Source organism: Fundulus heteroclitus, chromosome 16 (assembly GCF_011125445.2).
Source record: "Fundulus heteroclitus isolate FHET01 chromosome 16, MU-UCD_Fhet_4.1, whole genome shotgun sequence".
Lineage (NCBI taxonomy): Eukaryota > Metazoa > Chordata > Actinopteri > Cyprinodontiformes > Fundulidae > Fundulus > Fundulus heteroclitus.
In genome coordinates this window covers 24,890,930-24,912,012 of record NC_046376.1, presented here as the reverse complement: position 1 = coordinate 24,912,012, position 21,083 = coordinate 24,890,930, and the positions used below count along the sequence as shown (strand labels likewise).

At 39.9% G+C, this 21,083-nt stretch overlaps 2 protein-coding genes across 3 annotated transcripts; one reads left to right on the top strand and one right to left on the bottom strand.

The window, feature by feature from the left end:
- Window positions 1–1,853: 1,853 nt before the first annotated feature.
- On the top strand, window positions 1,854–15,244 carry LOC105939435 (small G protein signaling modulator 3). The gene is made up of 21 exons (XM_036148203.1): window positions 1,854–2,105; window positions 6,327–6,405; window positions 6,536–6,621; window positions 6,762–6,825; window positions 7,924–8,135; window positions 8,278–8,385; window positions 8,663–8,806; window positions 8,927–9,122; window positions 9,272–9,417; window positions 9,609–9,842; window positions 9,944–10,126; window positions 10,275–10,430; window positions 10,518–10,572; window positions 10,662–10,711; window positions 10,803–10,955; window positions 11,062–11,132; window positions 12,736–12,784; window positions 12,955–13,040; window positions 13,164–13,286; window positions 13,533–13,593; window positions 14,413–15,244. Exons 2-21 carry the CDS (start codon window positions 6,399–6,401, stop codon window positions 14,494–14,496), a joined length of 2,268 nt encoding a protein of 755 aa, XP_036004096.1. The 5' UTR covers window positions 1,854–2,105; window positions 6,327–6,398; the 3' UTR covers window positions 14,497–15,244.
- Window positions 15,245–15,869: 625 nt separating this feature from the next.
- Window positions 15,870–19,820, bottom strand: LOC118566370 (GTP-binding protein 1-like; the record flags this gene model as incomplete). 2 transcript variants are annotated; one of them, XM_036148206.1, is given in 10 exon segments in its annotated part: window positions 15,870–16,805; window positions 16,960–17,010; window positions 17,267–17,428; window positions 17,530–17,708; window positions 18,303–18,438; window positions 18,614–18,796; window positions 18,906–19,050; window positions 19,140–19,254; window positions 19,362–19,485; window positions 19,656–19,820. In XM_036148206.1, coding segments are annotated over 10 exon segments (1,380 nt in total), but the record flags the coding sequence as incomplete, so codon positions are not given.
- Between the last annotated feature and the right edge of the window lie 1,263 nt (window positions 19,821–21,083).

The window sequence follows — 21,083 nt, the reverse complement described above, 5'->3', positions numbered from 1 at the left end:
GGTTGAGATCGGTGCCTCCATCGAGCCACAGAGGTTTAGCTGAAGGTAATTTTGACATTTATCGTATAACCAAACAACTCCAGCTCATATATTTGTTCTTAAAGCCATTTAAACCATTTTTGCATCTCAAAGTGGTTCCTTATTGTGCTGTAATCCAGCGTTATCAGAGAATACCGTGTTAATATACTGAAGCCAACGTTCAGCATAGATGCCTCACGTTGGATGTTTACAGCAAGTAGTTTAATAGTCAAGGCACGTCAGCATCGGCACTCCGACAGGTCTAAATTTAATATATTTGACATGGGTTTTCTCCCAAACACCTGAACTGTTGGTCTGGATATGACTGAGAGTTGTTTGAAACCAAGCCAGCAGTTTTAACTGATCCTGTCAGCCTTCATGCCTCTCTCAAATACCTGGTTTCCCTTACTCACAACACTTTTGGTTGGTCCTGACTATTGCAAGCCGTGACCATTCTGGTGTAATTACAGAGATGATATGACTCATATATCACAATTTGGCTTTTGTCATAGTAGTTCATATCACCCAACATATCTAACCGCCCACATACTGCCAGCTGGCCATTTAATAACATGAACTGTGTTTTAGACGACTGGTTTCAGTGGTGAAAATATTAGAGCTGAGCTGCATCTTTTATACAACATGAATCTGGGGTGGGCTGCGCAGTGGTGCTGTTGTTAGTGTTATTGCCTTGAAGCAAGCAGGTCCTGGGCTCATATCTGCATGGGTACTCAGGCTTACTCCCACAGTCCCAAAACATGACAGTTGGGTTAATCTCTCTGAACTGCGTTTCGGTGTATGTGCACGTTTGTACTGTGTCTTTACACTGACCTGTGATAGACTGGTCCACTGCCTGTCCAGGGTGGACCCCACCTCTTGTCTGATGACCCCTGAAAATACCAGCCCCCCAGATGAATGGATCTAGGGCAAAGATATTTGAGGTTTTATTACATTTTTAACTGAAAATAAAAGTTGAAAGATAATAACCCCCCCCCCCAAAAAAAAAGAAAGAAAAAAAAAACACTGCAGAGAAGACACACTTGAATAGACTAAATGCTCACTTTTGTTCCTCACAAATAATAACATTAAAACAACAAATTTTCAATAAATTGCAACTGACCTGACAACACAGTGAATACAAAACAGTAATGGTAAGTCAAGCAACTCTTTTGCCAACTTTATCTGTCAGATGCCACATTCCAGTTGTAGCATGGGTTTGAGTTGGGTTTTAAGAGCACAATAGCGCATTGATTTTGCAAAACTGGGTTAAGGAAACCTTTAGGCATCACATTTTATCTCATGTAACTAATCAGTCCTTGTGCTCTCCTATAAATAATGAATTTAATGAATTAGACTAACGTCACTACTAAATATAAGGGGAAAATTATTCATTTTAATGGCTATTCAACTCTGTCTATCTTCACAAAATATTGGTTTTCTTGTTTTTGCCACACACACACACAAAAAAAAAGCTTTAGAATTTACAGATGGGTGAAAAAGCGTAAGAAAATTATACAGATATTATTTCTCGTCTGCTTGAGCGTGTGCGTTTATTTGTTTAAGCAAGATAAATGATTTGAATACTAAAATAAAATGTAAGAAAGGGTTGAAAACACATGGGAAAATTATACAAAGAACATGTGGTGCCATTTATCCGCGCAGATTCATTAAATATGAGACGCAAAAAAAGGATCTGGCCTGCGGGATGTCAGACTTTCTCTATGTCGTGTGAGTTCTGCTTTAAATGGTGACTCGTCGCTCTCCGAAGCGCTGGCATGAATGAGGGGCGTGTCCGTACGTAATGAATGGAACACGCCAGCGCCGTCGTCACTCAGCCGTCGTCGCGGAAGGATATCTTCGCACTGAAATGTGACGCTCCGGGATGCAGAACAGGGAAAACCCTGGGGGTGTAGGAATACACGGGAGCGACGCGCTTCGCCTTTAGCAGGTGCACAGCAGGGTAGACACATTATTAATGAGAAGCGGCGAGCGGTACAGTGTGACGTGGTGTTCTCCATATTCGACGACGGAACGGATTTTAACACGGAACCCGTATGCCCGTCTTTCCACCAGGAAAAAATGTCACGGTAAGTAGAAGTGAACCGGCTGTGTTACTCCGTCGCTGGCAACTATTAGCCGCACGCTAAATGAATTAGCATTCGTGTCTAGCAGCTGAATACTCGGGGAGAACGCCAGTCTCTACGATGTTTGCGTTATCGAGCATAAGACACTTTTTTTTTTTTTTTTACTGCACGAATTGTTTTTATGCGCTCATTTTTCACCGTGAAAATCGGCTGCAAAGAGAAATGTAGTACATTGTTGTCGTGTTGCACCTGACGTCAGCTGTGGCTTGACGTAACGGACGTTTGTCAGCTGACAAGCTGGATCAAAACTATAGCAAATAATAAACAACAGTAGCCGGTGTCCCCTCTGTTAGCGTTTCATCTGCATGCTGTGGCTTCGCTATATTTTAAGCTATGCCACTAAAGTGTTTATATTTAACTATCAGGATCTGTAATAAACGTAATACAAAGTAGACTGATATCTTTATTGTTCTGTGAGCGACTTCACTTTGCGTTTCATATTTGCACGATCTTGAGGAAACTGCGCACACAAAAAAAACAATTGTTACACGTGTCTTTGATGGAAAAATGAGTCACCAATGTTTGGGTTACTGTCGGGAACAGCAGGAGGCGTTGTGCGGAAACGCGGTGGTTGTTTTAGCTGGCCACGTTTTCAGGGCAACGCAAACTCTTCCATCAACGCAACGAGGTGAGATTCCAGCGATGCAGTTTTTTTTTTTTTTTTTTTAAGTTACGGTTCAGTTTTTCTATGGTGTCTGACAACCAGGATGTTAGTCAGAGGGTTTGAGCACTCTCTGCAAACACAAGGCGAGTGAAGCCACACCTATTCTTGGCTGTCCCTGTGTTTGCAGGTTTATGTAATGGGTGATGGCAAGTCCAAGTTTCACTTATTTGAGAGAAGATGCTTTTCTAAGCTTTTGAGCTGCTGCTGCGTCGGGACTAGCACCTGCAACCCAACCAGTGGTGCCAAGCTTCCTACAATGCTGACTTTTAATAATGAGTAAATAATGCTACTCACTTGCATGTTTCTAGATCATATAGAGTGGAACGCAAAATCCAGAGCAGAGTTTTGGGTTCCTTTTAGCCTTTTTGCACACTTGTACTGCACAATAATTCATAAAACATTTAGGCAAGGATGAAAATGCATCTAATATATTATTTTTACCAGACATTTTTGTTGAGGAAACCGCTCATCGTCCAGTCCAAACCTACCGTACGGACATAGAAGATGCAAGACTTGTGGGACTTAACATAGTACTGTACAGAAATGTGCTACCTGCCGTAATGTAATGTCCCTTTAAAGTAATTACACAAACATTATTGATTCTTAACTAAGATGTGAATTCGATTCATCCCAGGTAAGGGTCACTGTGCAGTTTGCAAAGTGTAGCCTTGAGTAAAAACACTACGGTTTTACAGTAAAAGTATATAAACTATAAATCTGAAAACTATTGCTTCACCTAATTGCTTTTTTTTTTTTTTTTGCAAGACAATTTCATCAGCTGTCTCACTGCTTTTACCATTTAGTTATTGTTTCGTTGATTTTGATAAATAAATTTAAAAAAAGGACAGCTTAATGTAGCAACTTTCAAATTTTCACTGTGCAATGTGTTGTTCCATTATTTGCTATTCTGCTCTCTAAAGATGGAAATTTGGAGTATATCTCATACAAATTTTAGCTTTAACTAACAGCTGCTCTGTTAGTGAGTCAGGTCATCTGCTCTGGTTACCTGCCTGCAGTCAGCTATTTGCAGAGAGGCAAAGGTTTAGTAGCTTTCCTTCAGCGAGCTGACCAGCACTGTGCAGCAGTTGCAGCGCTAGGTTGCTTTGTGCTCCTTCTGGCAGGAATAAAACTCGAGACACTCCAGCATTTTTTTTGGCATCTGACTGAAAGGATTTTAAACTAATGTAACAGTTTGATTAAAAAATGTTAGCGATTTGGAACCGTGACGTTTTACAGCCTAAATATACAATTAAACCAATAACCGGCCCCATGTCAAGTCCAAGCTGTCTTCGTTTAAACTCTTGCTTATTTGAATGCGTTCTTTTATTTCTGGTGACACATTCCAAACTTTTCTCAAATGTGTTTAGCTTTGTTTGTTTCTTTTTTTTTTTCATTGGTTTTACATGCTACAAAGTTGTAACAACGGGGGTTTTCACCAGCACCGTTTCTGCTGCTCCTCTTTAAACTCAGGCCTGTTATTGGTGGCTTGAGGCAATAAACGGTATCGCTGTTTGTTTGGCCGTATGGGAATGCTGCCACACACGGCAGAATTAAAACAGCTATGTTGTCAGGTCTGAGAGTTTAAGCTCCTGCCAGGTACAAGTAAGCTATGAATGTTGATTTATGTGCAAGTTGCAGCTCTTTAGTTAGCCTCTGCATACATGCGTCTGGTTCAGGCTGCACAGCAAGTATATCGCTATTGCAATACGTGTGCATGTATGCGCAATATTCATATCGCAAAGAACTGTTTAGAGTGCAATACTTGTTGTCCAACTTTCTCCCAACTGTTATGAATCAGCAGTTTACGCGCCAATGTCATATCCAGCCAGCACCAGATTCTCACATCAGACAAAGGTGACTTCCCGGCAATGATGAACATCAGCGAGTGTAGGAAGCACAGACGAGAAAGAGAGGAATGAAGAAAATAGGCAGGTTTAAGAGCTGATATAATCGCAGTATTTACCGCCCAATATTATCGCCATCGCAGGATTTTCTCATATCGTGCAGCCAGATGTCTGCCCAACATGTTGGCTAGATGACATTCTCAATAGACGATTGTACTTTCATTTAACAATATCAAAAGGAAAACACAAACATTGATATACTATTTGCTGGCTCATAAAGGACTCTAAAATTAGTAGTAAACCTAGTAACGCATATTTAAATAATTAATGGTTTAGTTTGTCTTTTTTTTGTGACAGGTTGTTTAAGTTGGGGGTTGGTTTCCTTTTGTGCAACAGTTTGCAGGAAGTATTTTATAGTGTCTGCTGGCATGTGAATAAACCGGTAGTGTTGTTGTGAGGGAGTCTCTACATTCTCATCATTCCCTAGAGTTACATACAGAGCTTCCGTGAAACTGCTTGGCCATCCTTCCAACCTCAGATTGATTTATTATCTCTCTTCAGTCCTAAATCCCTCTTCAAATGCTGCGAGCCTGCTGCTAGAATGAATCATTCTGGCAGGCGGTCTGCATACTGTTGTTGTTGTAAAATTGCCCTTACGCTACAGTCTCTTATTTTTGGTATATATATTTTTGTTCTTACGCTAGTGTGCATCTTTATTCTTTTGCGATTCACTGTCGGTACACGTGAATTTCCCCAGAATGGGACAGTAAAGGATTTCTCTATCTTATCTATTTTATTCTATTTTCATCTGCCGGACACCGCACAGTGGCAGCACAGCATTTAACTCATCCCTGCTGCCTGAGGGATGAGTTAAATGCATATACACTAATGGGATATATAGTAATGAGCCCCATTTATTAATAATAAAAAAAAGAAAAAAAAAAAGCATTTATCATGTTGGCAGAAAAGTCATTTTCTTCCAAAAATAAATTTTATAGTGTCAATGTATTAAATAAGCCTTTAGTTTTCATCTATGGCTTCTAATAACTTTGTTTGCTTTTCTTTTTAGCCAAATTAATGTTTTAAATATAGATGTAATAACAATTTCCCACAGAATGATACTGAAGTAACAGTAATATTTTTTGAGATCTATTTTTCTTGTCATCAGCATGGAGGCAGTTGCTATTTTGTTTTTAATTACAACAAATCCTATAGTAGACCTACAGCAGATGATGCCTTTCTTTCAAAGGTTAATGTAACATTTTTATGGCTCCAAATGCGTTTTATTTAGCTTGACTGAGACACGTGGCTCCTTGGATTGTAAAGGTTGCAGATCTCTGGTTGAGGAGCTGTAGACGAAATGTCAGCAGGTTTGAACAGGCGGCACATGACATGCCTTCAGGGTTTTGTCAACACTAAAATAAAGTCAACATTATTTTAATAGCAATTTATCAGTTTTTCTCATTTTCATTATTTTTCTGTATGTGGCAAAAAAAGACTTGCTTCTTGACCACATGTTTTGTTTGCTATAAAAATGCTTTTGTATTAGATTATAGCTTCTTCTTTTTTTTATTTTTTTTGGGCAGCTTCTCTTAACGCTATTAAAACTGCCAAATAAAATGTTTCTGTCTGTTCGCTTCTTCTGTTGTTCTGCAGACTGACAGTCACCTGATGCGTCTTCTCTGGATGATCCTTTCTCTCTCTCGGTGACCTCAGTTAATCAGCACAATGTCTGGTAATGAGTTCCTGAATTTGGTTTGAAAATTATTACATTTATTATATACATTGGTCTGTGGTCTATACTGGTCCCCCCCCTCCATATGTCGATCGACTGATGTATTTTATTTTCTCTCCCACTGCATTAGGTACTTACACGCCGGCACCAGGCGGTTCTTTTTCTGCTCTTACCCCAAGCATGTGGCCACAAGACATTTTGGCCAAATACCATCAAGTGAGAATCTGACTAATGCTGTCAAAAGAGCAGTCACATTTTTAATTTTAACAAATACTTTTGTTGACAATGTTCTAATCTTCCTTATTGTTTTAATTTGCAGGTTTAATAAGAAACGTGTTACTATTTTGTCTCCACAGAAAGATCCTGCAGAACAGCCTGAACAGCAATATGATGAGTTTGGCTTCAGAATAGATATTCAAGGTATTATTTATTTTCACACATAAAACACACACAAACGTCTTTCTTTAAAAAAAAAAAATTGTTTAAACTTTTAAAATTCCCCCAAGTCAGATTTGAGAAGAATTAAATCTTTGTACCTTGGTAGAAATTGTACATATACAGAGTTCATGTGATCAGAGTTGCTGTTCCACTTTTTTTTTTTTCATCCTAATAAATGAAAACATGTTTTGTTCTCCCTCTAGCACCATTTTCACCCATCGGTGCCACAGCTATAGAGGGCTTGTTACTTGAATTATCCATGTTTTTTCCCCAGTATTGATCTTGCCATCAAGTGGTTTGTTATTCTTTCATTTTTGTGTCAACTTGAACAAGTGCTGCCAAAGGAAAAAAAAATAAAATTAAGGCAAGGTGTGTTTTTGTATTGCCATGTAAAATCAACACGGATTAAACTTTCAACAGCTGTGCTTTCTCTCTGTTTTAAGAAGTGAATTTGACCTTGTTATGCAACTTAGTTCATATAACACAGTTACTTCCAAAAGTATTCACTCCTTGCAGATTTATGTTTAAAGGAGTTCTTTTAATTTTACCAACATGTTTGTTCTGACTGGAGGTAATATCAATGTTTTCCCTGAGCATCCCCTGCCAGAGTCTCAACTTGAATCTTTTTGAGAATCTGGAGGGAAGGAACCCCTCCAGCCTCAAAGTGTTGGACCATAACACCAAGGTTAAATCGACAAAATACCCCTCCCAACAATGAAAATATTCTGGTTAGCAATTATAAGAAGGGTTTGATTGACCCCAATACAGATTCTTTTGATGTATTGAGAAGGGTATGCATTAATTATGACAATTTTAAATTAAATGTAAATTAACTTTTTTTTAAGTAATTCTCCTTTTACATTGTCGCTATTGTTGTTAAGTGTTTATCTTTTATTTCGGTAGCTTCTACCAATTAGCATTTTTCATAGTCTATTCATTTCTATTGCAGATATCTTTTCTTGTTTTAGCTGTCATTTTAACTTTTTCCAGTACTTACCCATCGTTATTTAGGAAGTTGCAAAGTATTTCCTAGTGTTAATATTGTTTGAAAGATAAACCTCGTTAAATCTCTCCTTTCAGATGATGGGGAACCCAAGATAAGGTTGGGCACCGAGGGCTCCCCCCAGCGTGAAGACCCCCAGCAGCGGCTCCGCTGGCAGGCCCATTTGGAGTTCACCCACAACCACACCGTGGGGGACCTAACCTGGGATCTCATCGATCCTGTCCTCGCACGGTCCGAGCGTCTGCGTTCCTTGGTCCTAGGGGGTATACCTCACAGCATGAGGCCACAGGTAGATATTCCCACTGGAGAAGACACTGATATGATGATTTGAGCTTTAAAGTCCAGCCCAAGCTAGAGTCTGTTTTTATGAACTGCTTCACCTTATCTTCATGATATCAATAACTGTCCTATATCTTTCTTAAACTACTAAGTTATGGATGCGTCTGTCTGGAGCACTGCAAAAGAAGAGGACCTCAGAGATTTCTTACAAGGAAATCGTCAAGAACAGCTCTAATGATGACACCAGCACAGCTAAACAAGTAAAATCCCCAACTTTATTTACATTTAATAGATAGATGTATGCATCTTAAATGAGAACACCCGGAATTACCAACTACTAAATATAATGTTAATAAATCGCTCTAATTTAGTATTGAGCATTGTTCTGTTACTGTTTGTATGTTCTTTTTGGTTTATTTGTTTTTAAAAAAAAAAAAAAAAAAAAAAAGTTGGTAAATTAAAGATAACATTAATGATGATGTAAATATTTTTTTAAACTTTGAAATGATAATGGTTGTTCTTAACTCCACATAACAGATAGAAAAGGACCTGTTACGGACTATGCCAACCAATGCATGCTTCAATACTTTAAACAGTGTTGGAGTCCCAAGACTGAGGCGGGTACTGAGAGGCCTGGCATGGCTCTACCCAGATATTGGGTACTGCCAGGGCACTGGCATGGTGAGAACAAGCATTTGCATTTCCCTAACTGTACATTTGCAGTATTACATCAACATTTGACTTTTTTTTCCTGTTGTTGTCCCGTTTGTGTCTTTTTCCCACAAATATCTTTTTCTGTAGGTTGTTTCCTGCCTGCTGCTCTTTCTTGATGAGGAAGACGCGCTGTGGATGATGTGCGCTTTGATTGAAGACCTCCTTCCTCCAGCCTACTTCTCCTCCACACTGCTGGGGGTCCAAACAGATCAGAGGGTTCTACGGCAGCTCATCGTTCAGTACCTGCCTGCTCTGGACCGCCTGCTCCAAGAGCATGACATAGGTTAGTATTGGCATAGTCAAACTTACAAAAAGAGAGCGCAGCAGGATGCAATCAATGTAATTCATCATATATTTTGTATTAAATGTGTATGTAATTAGTGTGTGGTGTGTACTGTGAGTATTGCAACAACTTCCTTCCTTTTCCTGCAGAGATGTCGCTGATCACGTTGCACTGGTTCCTGACGTCTTTTGCCAGTGTGGTGGACATCCGTCTGCTATTAAGGATCTGGGATCTGCTCTTTTATCAGGGCTCAGTGGTGCTCTTCCAGGTCACACTGGGTATGCTCAAAATTAAGGTAGGAGCACTACACCTACAGCCTGGAGTCTCAACAGTCTGATACAGATTTGTTTCCTTTGGTTAGAATGGATTATGCACCCCTATAGCTAGGAACTTAGTCCGGTCTAATTATTTTCACCAATGTTTAGAATTACTGGTAAAGTTTGTTAATATTGGGTATTCTTACTGAAATATTCTTCATGACGCCAGGAGGAGGAGCTTATATCATCAGAGAACTCGGCATCCATTTTTAACACGCTGTCAGACTTACCAAGTCAGTTAAAAGATGGGCCTGCAGTTCTTGGAGAGGCTATGAGGATAGCAGGGACGCTATCCCAGGAAACCTTGGAGGCTCATCGTCACAAGCACCTTGCCTATATTCTTAATGAACAGGCACAGCTCAACAATGGAAACCATTCAGCACTCAATACCAACCTCAACAAGGTTTGTTTTTATGCTGTTAGAAAACCTGAGAATCTGCACATTCAGTGATGTCAATCTAATCAAGCTTTTCTGAAAGGTCATCCTGTTTTATGTGCATTTAGGTGGTGAGGAGACAGTCCCTGCGAAGGAAATCCACTCTGACCTCTCTGCTGTTCGGGGAGGATGAGGCTGAAGCGCTGAAGTCCAAAAATATTAAGCAGACAGAGTTGGTGGCTGCTCTAAGGGAGGCTATCGCTCGTACTGCAGAGCACTTCCACTGTCTAGACCCACGGCATTCCAGCACTGTAGGTCCAAACGTCGCACAGCCAGTGTTCCTCTTTTGGAAATTAAAAGAAGAATGTGCAACTTTTCTTGCAATTAAAACTGCATTTTTTTAGGTCATAAATGTGTTGTTATGCCCTCTGTTAAGGTCCTCTCTTCTTTTCTCTCCAGGACCTGACCCCAGATTACTCCATGGAGAGCCATCAGAGGGATCATGAAACCTTCCTCGTGGTGTCTCGTAACAGACGGAGACGGGCAAAGGCTTTGCTGGACTTCGAACGTCACGACGATGATGAGTTGGGTTTCAGAAAGAATGACATCATCACTGTGAGTTATACGAAGACAAATGCTGTTTTCTATGCATGAAAACATGTCTCTTTGTGTCATTTACTCGACATTGTCTTTCTGTGATAGATCATCTCACAAAAAGATGAGCACTGTTGGGTTGGTGAGCTCAATGGCCTTAGAGGTGATTATTATTATTATTATTATTATTATTATTATTGCTGTGTTTATGAATCTGTTATCACATACATTATTTGTTGCCTTTTGCTACAGGTTGGTTCCCAGCCAAGTTTGTGGAGATTCTGGATGAAAGGAGTAAGGAGGTAAGATTTCACATATGGAAGTTCATGCACAAGATGAATATTGTACCAAATGCCTTTTTTGGCATTGACTGGTGAACCTGGCGATGTGCAGTACTCATTAGCAGGTGATGACTCAGTGACGGAGGCAGTGACTGATCTGGTGAGAGGAACTCTATGTCCCGCTCTGAAGGCCATCTTTCAGCATGGATTAAAAAAGACCTCTATACTTGGAGGGCCCTGTCATCCGTGGTTATTTATAGAGGAGGTAGGTTTTTATTTTAAATATATATTCTTATTATGGCCTCATAAATGAAATGGCTTTTAAGTTCAAAATAGAAATACATTATTCTTCTTTATGTGCTTTTCCTCAGGCAGCTAGTAGGGAGGTGGAGAGAGATTTCAATTCTGTCTACTCCAGACTTGTGCTTTGTAAAACATACAGGTAAACTGAATGCACAGTGCTTTTTGTTTTTTTTTTCTTTTTGCCACCTCCAATACAGGCTTTCCACTACACCTTTTCTGTTAAAAAGTTATGATGGGGCTGTTAAAAAAAAAAAAAAAAAAAAAAAAAAAAAATGTATTTATTATGGGTTTAAGGATAGTTTGAGAAAATGCAAGAAATTGCAGAAATTGCTCGCTGAAAACCACTTTAGACGACTTCAGACTTAGAAAATCTTTTATATCAAGGCTCATTGGGGAGTCATCAGATGCCCATTTGGTTTTAAAAAGCAGTGCCGACAGAGCTAGCCAATAACTGGTGTCAAGCTCTGGACTGAATTAAAGGCACAGATGCAGGGAAACAATGCACACATAGCACTTTGGAGGAAAACTAACTTTTGGAAACAAAGAATAACATCTTAAACATGATTTGTCAAATAATATATTGACTTAGAAGGATTAGTAAAGTCAACAAATTACTCCAGCCCTAGAAACAACGTTCCTCATTTCTTAATTTGCAGTTATATAAAAAGTCTTCACACCCCTGTTATTAATAACCTGCCAGGTTATTGTTTGTGGGGGGTGTGGGGGGATTCATAATAAATAATTTCACATGTTTTTCCACCTTTTTAATGTGACCTATAACCTATACAACACAATTGAAAAACAACCAGAAATCTTTGAGGGAGGTGAAGTAAAAATAAACAGCTGGGATAATGTGGTTTCACAAGTGTGCACACCCTTTTATAACTGGGGATGCGGCTCTGTTCAGATTTAACCAATCACATTCAAACTCATGTTAAATTAGAGTCAACACACACCTGTCACTAGTTAAAGTACCTTTGATCAACTCTAAATAAAGTTCAGCTGCTCCAGTGGGCTTTTTCTGACATTTTTGTAGCTACATCTTCCAGCTAAGGTCCACAGAGAGCTTCCTAAGCATCAGAGGGATCTGATTATTCAAAGATATCAGTCAGGTGAAGGCTGCAAAAGAATTTCCAAGGAATTAGATATATCTTAGAACACAATGAAGACCGTCATCATCAAGGGGAGAAAATATGGCACAGCAGTGACATTACCAACAACAGGACATCCGTCCAAAATTGATCAGACATGAAGAAAAGTAGTCAGGGAGGCTCCCAAGAGACCGACAGCAACACTGACGGAGCTGCAGGAATTTCTGGCAAGTACTGGCTGTATAATAGATGCTCCTACCCAAAAAGACTGAAGGCTGTAATAAAGGTCAAAGGTGCTACAACAACCTATTAATTTAAGGATGTGCATATTTATGCAGCCATGTTGTTTTACGGTTTTTATCTTTTACATTTCCCCTTTAAAGATTTCAGTTTGTTTTTTACTTGCGTTGTACAGGTAATGGGTCACATTAAAGGTGGAAAAACGTGTGAAATGATTTACCTTGATGTCATTTTTTTTTTTTACATGACAAGAACCTGGCATTTGAGCAGTGGTGTGTAGACTTTTTATATCCACTGTAAAGAGACCCGGCCCTAATCTGCATGGATAATATAATGTGTTACAGCAGTGTCAAAATCTTAGTTTGTCATCACTCTGTGAAGGTAACGGATCACTCTCTGTTGTTTTACCAGGTTGGATGAAGATGGAAAAGTGCTAACGCCAGAGGAGTTGCTGTACAGAGTAAGTGTACAGTGGACCAAAGAGGTCCCCACACTGATGAGATGGGTTATTTGAATCTAATATGGCAGCATTTTTTTACTCTTTAACTAATTTCTGTGTTGTATTAAAGTTAGACCTGCAGCAACAGGTTTCAAGAAAAAAGTAAACACGCTCTTGTCCGCTTTTTGCAGGCAGTGCAGTCTGTAAACATGAGCCATGACGCTGTACATGCTCAGATGGATGTCAAGTTCAGGTCTCTTGTCTGTGTTGGCCTGAAGTGAGTTTTCTCACACACACAAACATACATTTGCAAAAGTCCTGAGTTAGATTTTATGAAATGTAGAGACTTGCAGAATGACGTGTAAATATTTGGTGCTTAATGTTTCCTCCGTGTCTCCAGTGAGCAGGTGCTTCATCTGTGGTTGGAGGTGTTGTGCTCCAGCATGGCTGCAGTTGAAAAGTGGTATCATCCATGGTCATTCCTTCGCAGTCCCGGCTGGGTGCAGATCAAGTGTGAGCTCAGGTAATAACGACAAGTTAGAAAAAAACAGTAATGTTTAAACGGCTCCAGGTTAGTTTCTTTGCCAGTTTGCTGCATGCCTTGTAGTCAAATTCGCCCATATGTAGTAGACTGTTTTGAATCATTTTAAAAACTGTTTAGGGAATATGTCTTTCAAAAGGTAAACGGTTTGATCCTACAAGGCCACGGTATGAAAAATGTGTGATTGCTGTAATAAAACTTCTGGTCACTTCTGTTTTGTGTCCTCAGGGTCCTGTCAAAATTTGCCTTCAGTCTCTCTCAAGACAGTGAGCTGCCTGACAAGAAAGTGGTGAGTATCAGAGACGGTCTTAAAACATCAGTGACGTCGGCGTTAGAACAGCTTGTTGGGTTCAGGAGAGACAACCTCGATAAAGAGATCCACTATCCTGAAAGCAGATGGACGTTCTGGATCACCTCTGTGGTTAGGATCTCTAGGTAACCTTATCAGACCGGTCGGTAGCTGTGAGATAGTCATTAGTTGAAGTCAATTCAGTTTGTGCTCCACACACAAAACCTCCATGGAGACTCCAGTGTTCTTTTATTGCTGCTTAAAATTTGTATCAAACCACACATGACCCTAAAACATCCTTATCAGAATAACCATGCCAGATAAAACAAATGTCTTTCAGACAAACTTGGTGAGTTTTTGAAGAAAAACACATTTCTACAGCTCTTCCTAATCATTCAAAGTTGGACCTCAAATGTTGTATAAAGTGCTCTCCATCATTGTTTCTCTCTCAAAACACTTAATTCCCTTCAGATATGCAGATAACATGAATCTGTTACTACAGCTTTCCTTAATTTATCATGTTGAAAAGTTTCTGTGGAAATTAAGAACCCTTGTCTTATATTTTGCAGTTGATCTTTCTTTCCCTTTTTGATGGCTAACCAAATATAAATTAGAAATTGCAATCTTTGTAAAACAGTATGGTGGGAGAAATTTAGTTTTTCTTTCACTCCTGGAATATGTACCGCTTTGTATTGGTCAGACCTAACCATATTTACAATATAGTATGTTAGTCATGTTTCCACTCAATAATGGGGAGCATATGCTTGTAATGTGTCTGACTGTTGCCTTTTTTGTATTTGTTTTTGCTGTTGTTTTTAGGAGAAGGAGCAGAAACCACTGAAAGAAGGCGTGCAGGACATGCTGGTGAAACATCACCTCTTCAGCTGGGACATCGATGGCTGAAAACAGCAGAACTTTACCCCGTGTGCTGCATCTTGATATCACGCTGGTGTAGATTCAGTCATCCAGGACATGACAATCCTAAGTGCTTCAGTATAGAGCAGCTGGATATCTGTTGTCTGGAAGGCCCTTTACCTCTCATCCAAAAAGGCCTCTTCACTTCTGAACATGGTTGGACTGCCCACCATCTGCAGAACTGAAGAAGTCTTTTTGGTGAGAAGTGAAATGTCATTAAAGAACCTAAAGAAGTCCAGATGTTTTTTTTTCTTAAGTACTGATGATTGCATGTTGGTGTATCTGATATCTTTTCAGCTGCTGATTACAATTCCTACCTTGGTTACTTTGTTAAAACGGCGTAGCAACTTCAGACATTTTCTGTCCCCGTGAGTCATGGGCACTAACCGCACCAAAGTTATGACTGAAACCCAGTAATCAACTGCTTTGTACAGAGACTACATTTTGGTGCATACTTTAATTTAATTTTTTTTAAGTTTGTGTCCTGCATTTGAGGTTTTGCTACAAGGTTTAAAATAAATTTGCAAGACAAACATCCCTGCTGTACAGAATAATCTGTACAGGTAGGCCAGGCCCTATTATGCCATCAACACTACTTTGTGCATGAATTATTACACATTAGATATTGACCATCTTAAGATGTTTTCAACATATCCTGTTCTTCATCATGCTGTAAACTCCTACATTTTAGGACCAACAAAGAACATTCCTAATCATAAAGCTGTAAAAGTAGAAACTATTTTTGCGAAGAATGTTACTTTCCTCTCTTTTGAAATTCCTGAAATGCGTCGCGTTGAACTACTGTCATGTTGCACATGCCAAGCAAAGCCTTTTAGAGGGTGATCATGAACATGGGTAGTAAAAATGCACTTGTATCGTTTAATATATAAACAGTAGCTACTACTTGTGTTACATCAATACATGTTACATAAAAAATATAATCAATACTTTGATTTTTTTTTTTTTTTAACTAAACTAACAATGTGCCAACTTTTAAGTATGTTGACTTGCAAACTGTACAGGAATTAAGGGAGCTTTGTTTCTTACTACATGCATAAGCAATTGAATTGTATCCTAAAAATGTCTTTTTTTGTTTGTTTTTAAGTTTATTTCACCTTTAAAATGTTGGAGACAATTGTTTAGACACTAGAAATCTGAGGTTTCCACTTCTAAACGAGAAAAAAAAAAAAAAAAAAAAAAAAGCTTAAACATCCAAAATTGATAAGTCTTGAGTTTGAATGTTTTGAAGATAAAACAAATGTTAGCAAAGTTGCTCAAGAAGTCAATATAGTTCAGGCAGAAAAGTTGACTTATTTTAGAATGTTTTAATTATAAGTTTCATAATTAGAAAGCAACACTGCTGAAGTTTTTTTAATTTTTATTCTTTTTCCAGAAAAATGTTTAAAATCATCACAAACAGCAACAGGCAATAACACACGGAACTAGATTCACAGGTAAAGCATTATAATCATTAGCAACTGCTTTGACGAATGTGCCTCTTTGTATTAACGCTATAAATATAAGGTTACCAAGCAGGTAAAAGCAGGACGGATACGACTGAATCTAAGAGTGTAAGTGAGGTTAAATATTGTCCAACCATCTAACAGCAAACCTGCTTGTGTGTGCCAAATGGATAACCAGGTTAAAATGATGCCACAGCTTATTTAACATAGCTTAAGTTTTGGATCATAGTTTACCCTCTTGCTACATTCATTTGTAATTTGCATACAGTTTGTACAAACTCAAATTTCCAATTTTTACAACAAATTTACATTTGAAGTATAAACAGAACTTATTTTGTCGTAAACGCACAGGGAATGCAGGAGGCGGTTTAAATTATAGCTGCACTCACTAGAACCGGCCCCCGCCTTTTGCTGTCGCCAGCTAAAGGACCGGATCCAACGACATATAGAAACTTGAACACCTCGTCATCCAGGCAGACTGACCTGTAACACCTCACTGCTTCCTAAGAACAAACTTTGCCAACCGGGGAAGGCAGCTGACATTAAAATGCGTAAATGACGCAGAACTGAGGCAGTCTTACTTCAGGACAAGGGGAAATAAAAAAAAAAAAGATGAACCGGTATGGAGAGGCAAGGTTTAAGACTATCTTGCTCCAAACATATCTATCTTGGTTTGTGGAATGACACTTGGTGAAATGATGGAAGAATGACAGTTCAGCTGTTTCCTGTTGCTGTCGCGGAGGGTGACGTCATTAAGTTGGTGCTGCTGCTATTTTGGACCTTTCCTTTGTGTCTCTGGCCACCCCTTCTCCTCCCACCTCCTCCAGACTTTGGCTGGAAAGGACAGACAATGAAAACACAGCGTTAAGGCAGCGCGGATTATCTACTTTAAACAGTGACAAAAGGCCATGCATGGATCACGTTACAGGGCTCTTAGTTCAGCGCTGTGCTTTTGGCCCCCGCTCTTCTTGTTCGTACACATTTTTACCTTGTTCTCTTTGTTGCCCTCTTTTATTTGAGGGTCATCATCTCCCTCCCCCTTTGGGATTCGGCCGCACAAGCAAAGAAGAGTCAAGAGTATAAAAGGAGTGACGGTGTGGCAAAAAGTTTTGGGATGAAAATAAAATAAATTGACATTGATTAAATAAATAAGAGGATGAATTGGGGACAGAAAGGAGGAGAACGATGTTAGGAAGTTAGACTCGATCATTCACGTCCAAGAAGTGGCAGAAATCTGCATAATGTGTGCGAGATTTAAAAAAACTGGGAGTGTCCCCGGATCTGCGTTGACTCACCGGCTGTGACGCGCTCTGAGCGGTCGGCTGCGCTATCGTTGCCGCATCCTCGCCGGTTGCCATGGTGCCGTCCTCTTTTCTGAGAGGCGCCTTTTTTGTGGACTGCATTTTGATTTGTGGCGGTTTGGAGTTTGTTGGCATGTTATTGGTGGAGTGCAACAGCTGCAAAGATTACAAGGAAACAAACAAGACTTTAAAATCAGATTTTCCTTCCTACACAAGAGTTAAACCTACGCTCTACAGTGTCTGTGCAACCGTTCTACCTTAGTGATGGTTCCCACGGCCTTGGTGCGACCCTCTCTGAACACCAGCCTCTGGTCACAGTGAAGATACTCCGGGGTTTTGATGAAGCGGAAGTGGACTGAAGCCTTGTCTCCTGTCCTTAAGCAGTCTCTATTCATGGACAAGATGGTGGCCGTCTGTCGTATACTACCACAGTGGACTGATTGTTGCATGAGGGACAAAACAGGCGACAGACGGATCAGTCCACGTTCTCTCCTCACACTAAATTAACCGTAGTGCCTTGCGACAGTATTCATTTAATTTGAACTTTTTCACAGAAAACATGTTCAGATTATTATTTGTGAAAAAAGAAAAAAGGGAAAAAAAGTTCTACTTTGTGCCAGTCCATCATATAAAATCCCCCCAAAATGCAATGAAGTGTACAACTTCAACATCCCTAAATGCCAAGAAGGAAAATTTGGTTTCATTTGAACAAATTTCATTCTTTCACATATTTTCTGTGTTATTGCCATGCAGTAAACTTTCAACAGACTTTTTATGGCCTTTTCTTTGCTTTTCTGAAAAACGGATTTTATTAAGTGGTGCCAGTAACAGGCAGAAAACAAAGGACTTCACTTTCGGATTTCAAAATTTTTTTATTCCTATCACTAGACAATCAGGCTGGTGACATTATCACCAGCCTGATTGTAGAGTGCATTGCACACATAAAAATGTGTGCAATAATGTGTGCAATGCACTCTCTGCACCAGTATAAATGTGTACTCGGACGCCTCTCAGTGCTACGGTTACCCACCCATTGCCTGGTATCTGGGCGATATCGTAGTGGGATGATGCAGAACCAGAATTTCAGCCTCGAACTCCCAAGTTGCCTGTGGGTTTAACTTTGGCGACACCATCACCATCCCCTTTCTAATAGACGAACGCTTGATCTTGAGAGAAAAATGCATGGAAAGACAGAATATAGCTTTTATACAGTGCTTAATCATTGAACCATGTTTAAGACACAACATAAGATTTCTCAATCACCTTACCTACAAAAACTGCACGGCATAAAACCCAGCTACTCATTCCAGTAGATGGTGAGGAGTAAATTTCCCTCCCTACCTTTTTTAAAGCAAACGAGGCCGTCTGGCCGCCTCGAACCTCCTTAACCGGCATTCGTTTGCGGTGGATTGACTTCACAGCGATGGGGATGAAGCTTCCAAGAGGATCCGGACCCAGTAGCATGGTATCATTCAGACGTATGAGCCCACGTAGGGTGGTTCCCGATACTACAGTTCCCACTCCCTGGAGAGAAGACGAGAACAACAGCAGGACGTTAAGGAGGAATCAAACTAGGTAAAAATGTGTTTAAAACTACATCCAGCAATTTAATTTCATCAGCGTTTGGGGTTACCGGTACAGAATAGGTATCATCTATCTGAAACTCAGCAGGCTGATCATCTCTGTACGATGTTCTGGAGGAGAGCAGGTTGAGGAACATCTTTAGCAGGTCCATGTTCTCCCCGGTCACATTGGAAATCTGAAAGATGGGGCACATCCTGGCCAGGAAACAACGCAGACGCGGGGTTACAAACAAGCAGCTTAGTTCCAACTTCTTCTTTCGAGCGGCGCAGAGAGGCTCGGTTACCTCTCTGAGCTGAAGTTTGAGGCTGCCACTATCACGTCGTCTTTGTTCTGCACCAGGACGGGGATCTTCCTGCAGCCGGGAGACTTCAGGAGCCTTTGGAGTAGCTTCAAGGTCTCTGGTTAGATGGAAGCACGTTTCACACACAAAGTTTTATGCAAAGCAAGTGAAAATTTCACTTTGATCATAATCAACACAAGGCTCCTTGCATTCCTGGAAACTAACCTTGCAAGATGTTGGCTGGACACATGTCTATTTTGGTCACCACTACGAAGACTGGCACGTTCAGAGCCAAAGCCAGGCCCAGGTGTTCTTTGGTCATCCCTACAATACCTGCATTACTGCCAACCTGGTGAAACGGGAAGAATAAAACAGAAAATCGGAGCTTATTTAGTGATACCAGTCTTGTTTCACACTGAAATGAAGAGTAAAACCTCCACACGGGAAACCTAAAGCCTTAATTCTTCATAAACTGAAATTCTTTCTTAATAAAAAAGCAAAAAGTTTCTGTTTTCTGACCATAAGCATGCAGAAGTCTGGAAGGTGTCCTGTCATCCCAAACACGGTGGTTTTGAGGTATTTCTCATGGCCGGCCAAGTCTATGAAAGTGATGACTTTGGAGGACTTCTCGCAGATTTTGGTCCAGTCCAGGCTGCCTCCATGGCTGTCGGGCTTGTTCACCACCTGGGCACAGACAGACAGACGGGGTACCAGAGTAAGGAGAGGATAGAGGACCAACGGTGCAGAAGACAAATCACAGTTTGCTATGTAGCTGTTTCAACGTCACGGGTCACTAGATTTTTAGGTTGTTTTAGTCGAGAGAATTTATTTTGTCTCCGGCAGTTTAAAAATAATTTATAATTTTTGCAAATAACTCGATTTCATTATGTAGAACTGACTGAAGATTTGGTTTGAATTTATTTTAATTAGTAAAGGATCATCAGGTATAGGATAATGTCTGGATTTTATACAGCAATAAAACCAAAGTCAATGGTGTTCAAGAATTTTTAAATAAGCACTCAAAAATTAAACAAAAATGAGATTACTACCTAGTTGTTCTGATCTAGACGATCCAGCGTACAAGTTTGAATGCAGCATTAGAGCGGTCAGGGGGAACGTCTGCTGTCTGGATTCTGGCCTGGTTGACCGCTACAGGAAGCCGATTTGGACTTTAGCAGGAGTACGAGTGATGTTTGCATTCGGTCGTATCAAATGAGGAACTGACGTGACGCCAACTGGAAGATCGCTCCGGCCGCGCGGAAGCGTACCCTCTAACCTCCGACAACAAAGATAGTGTAATGGCGGTGATGGTGAAGCTCAGCGTTACCAGATGCATTTTTGCCTTATCTGCCAACATTAAGGCGAACAAAAATGCTCAAACACAATCTTATCAGTGAAGTTTTTCAAGGTCCTGATGGACAAATTGACATTAAATCCCAAGTTTAAACACCATTGTTGCCATTGATCTATCCATGGAAGGAATTTACAGTGAATTCTATATTAGGGGTGCAAAGTTTACTTTACGCGCTTTATTAACGCTTAGTGAAAAATCTGTCTTGTTAAGTGATCGCTGACAAAGATTCAGCTTATGCAACATACATATTTCCAAAACACGGCAGAACTAAGCGTAAAGGATTACCCTTTAATTCAACCATGAGGCATACAATGTTTATACAATGTTATGAACTCAAACTGAGTTATACCTTCGTACAGACGAACAAGCATAGTTTTCCCTTCCATCACTGTTGTTCAGCTGCTCCTACAGTCCGCCCTATATCCATCTTTCCTAAAAGGAGTCTAAAAACACTGCAAAAACGGAACTAAAAATAAATAAGATTTTCTTAAAATTAGTGGTTTCTGTCTCTTGATTTGAGCAGATTAATAAGATGATCTGCAATGAATAAGAGTTTTTGCACTTAAAATAGGAACAACTCATCTCTCATCGTC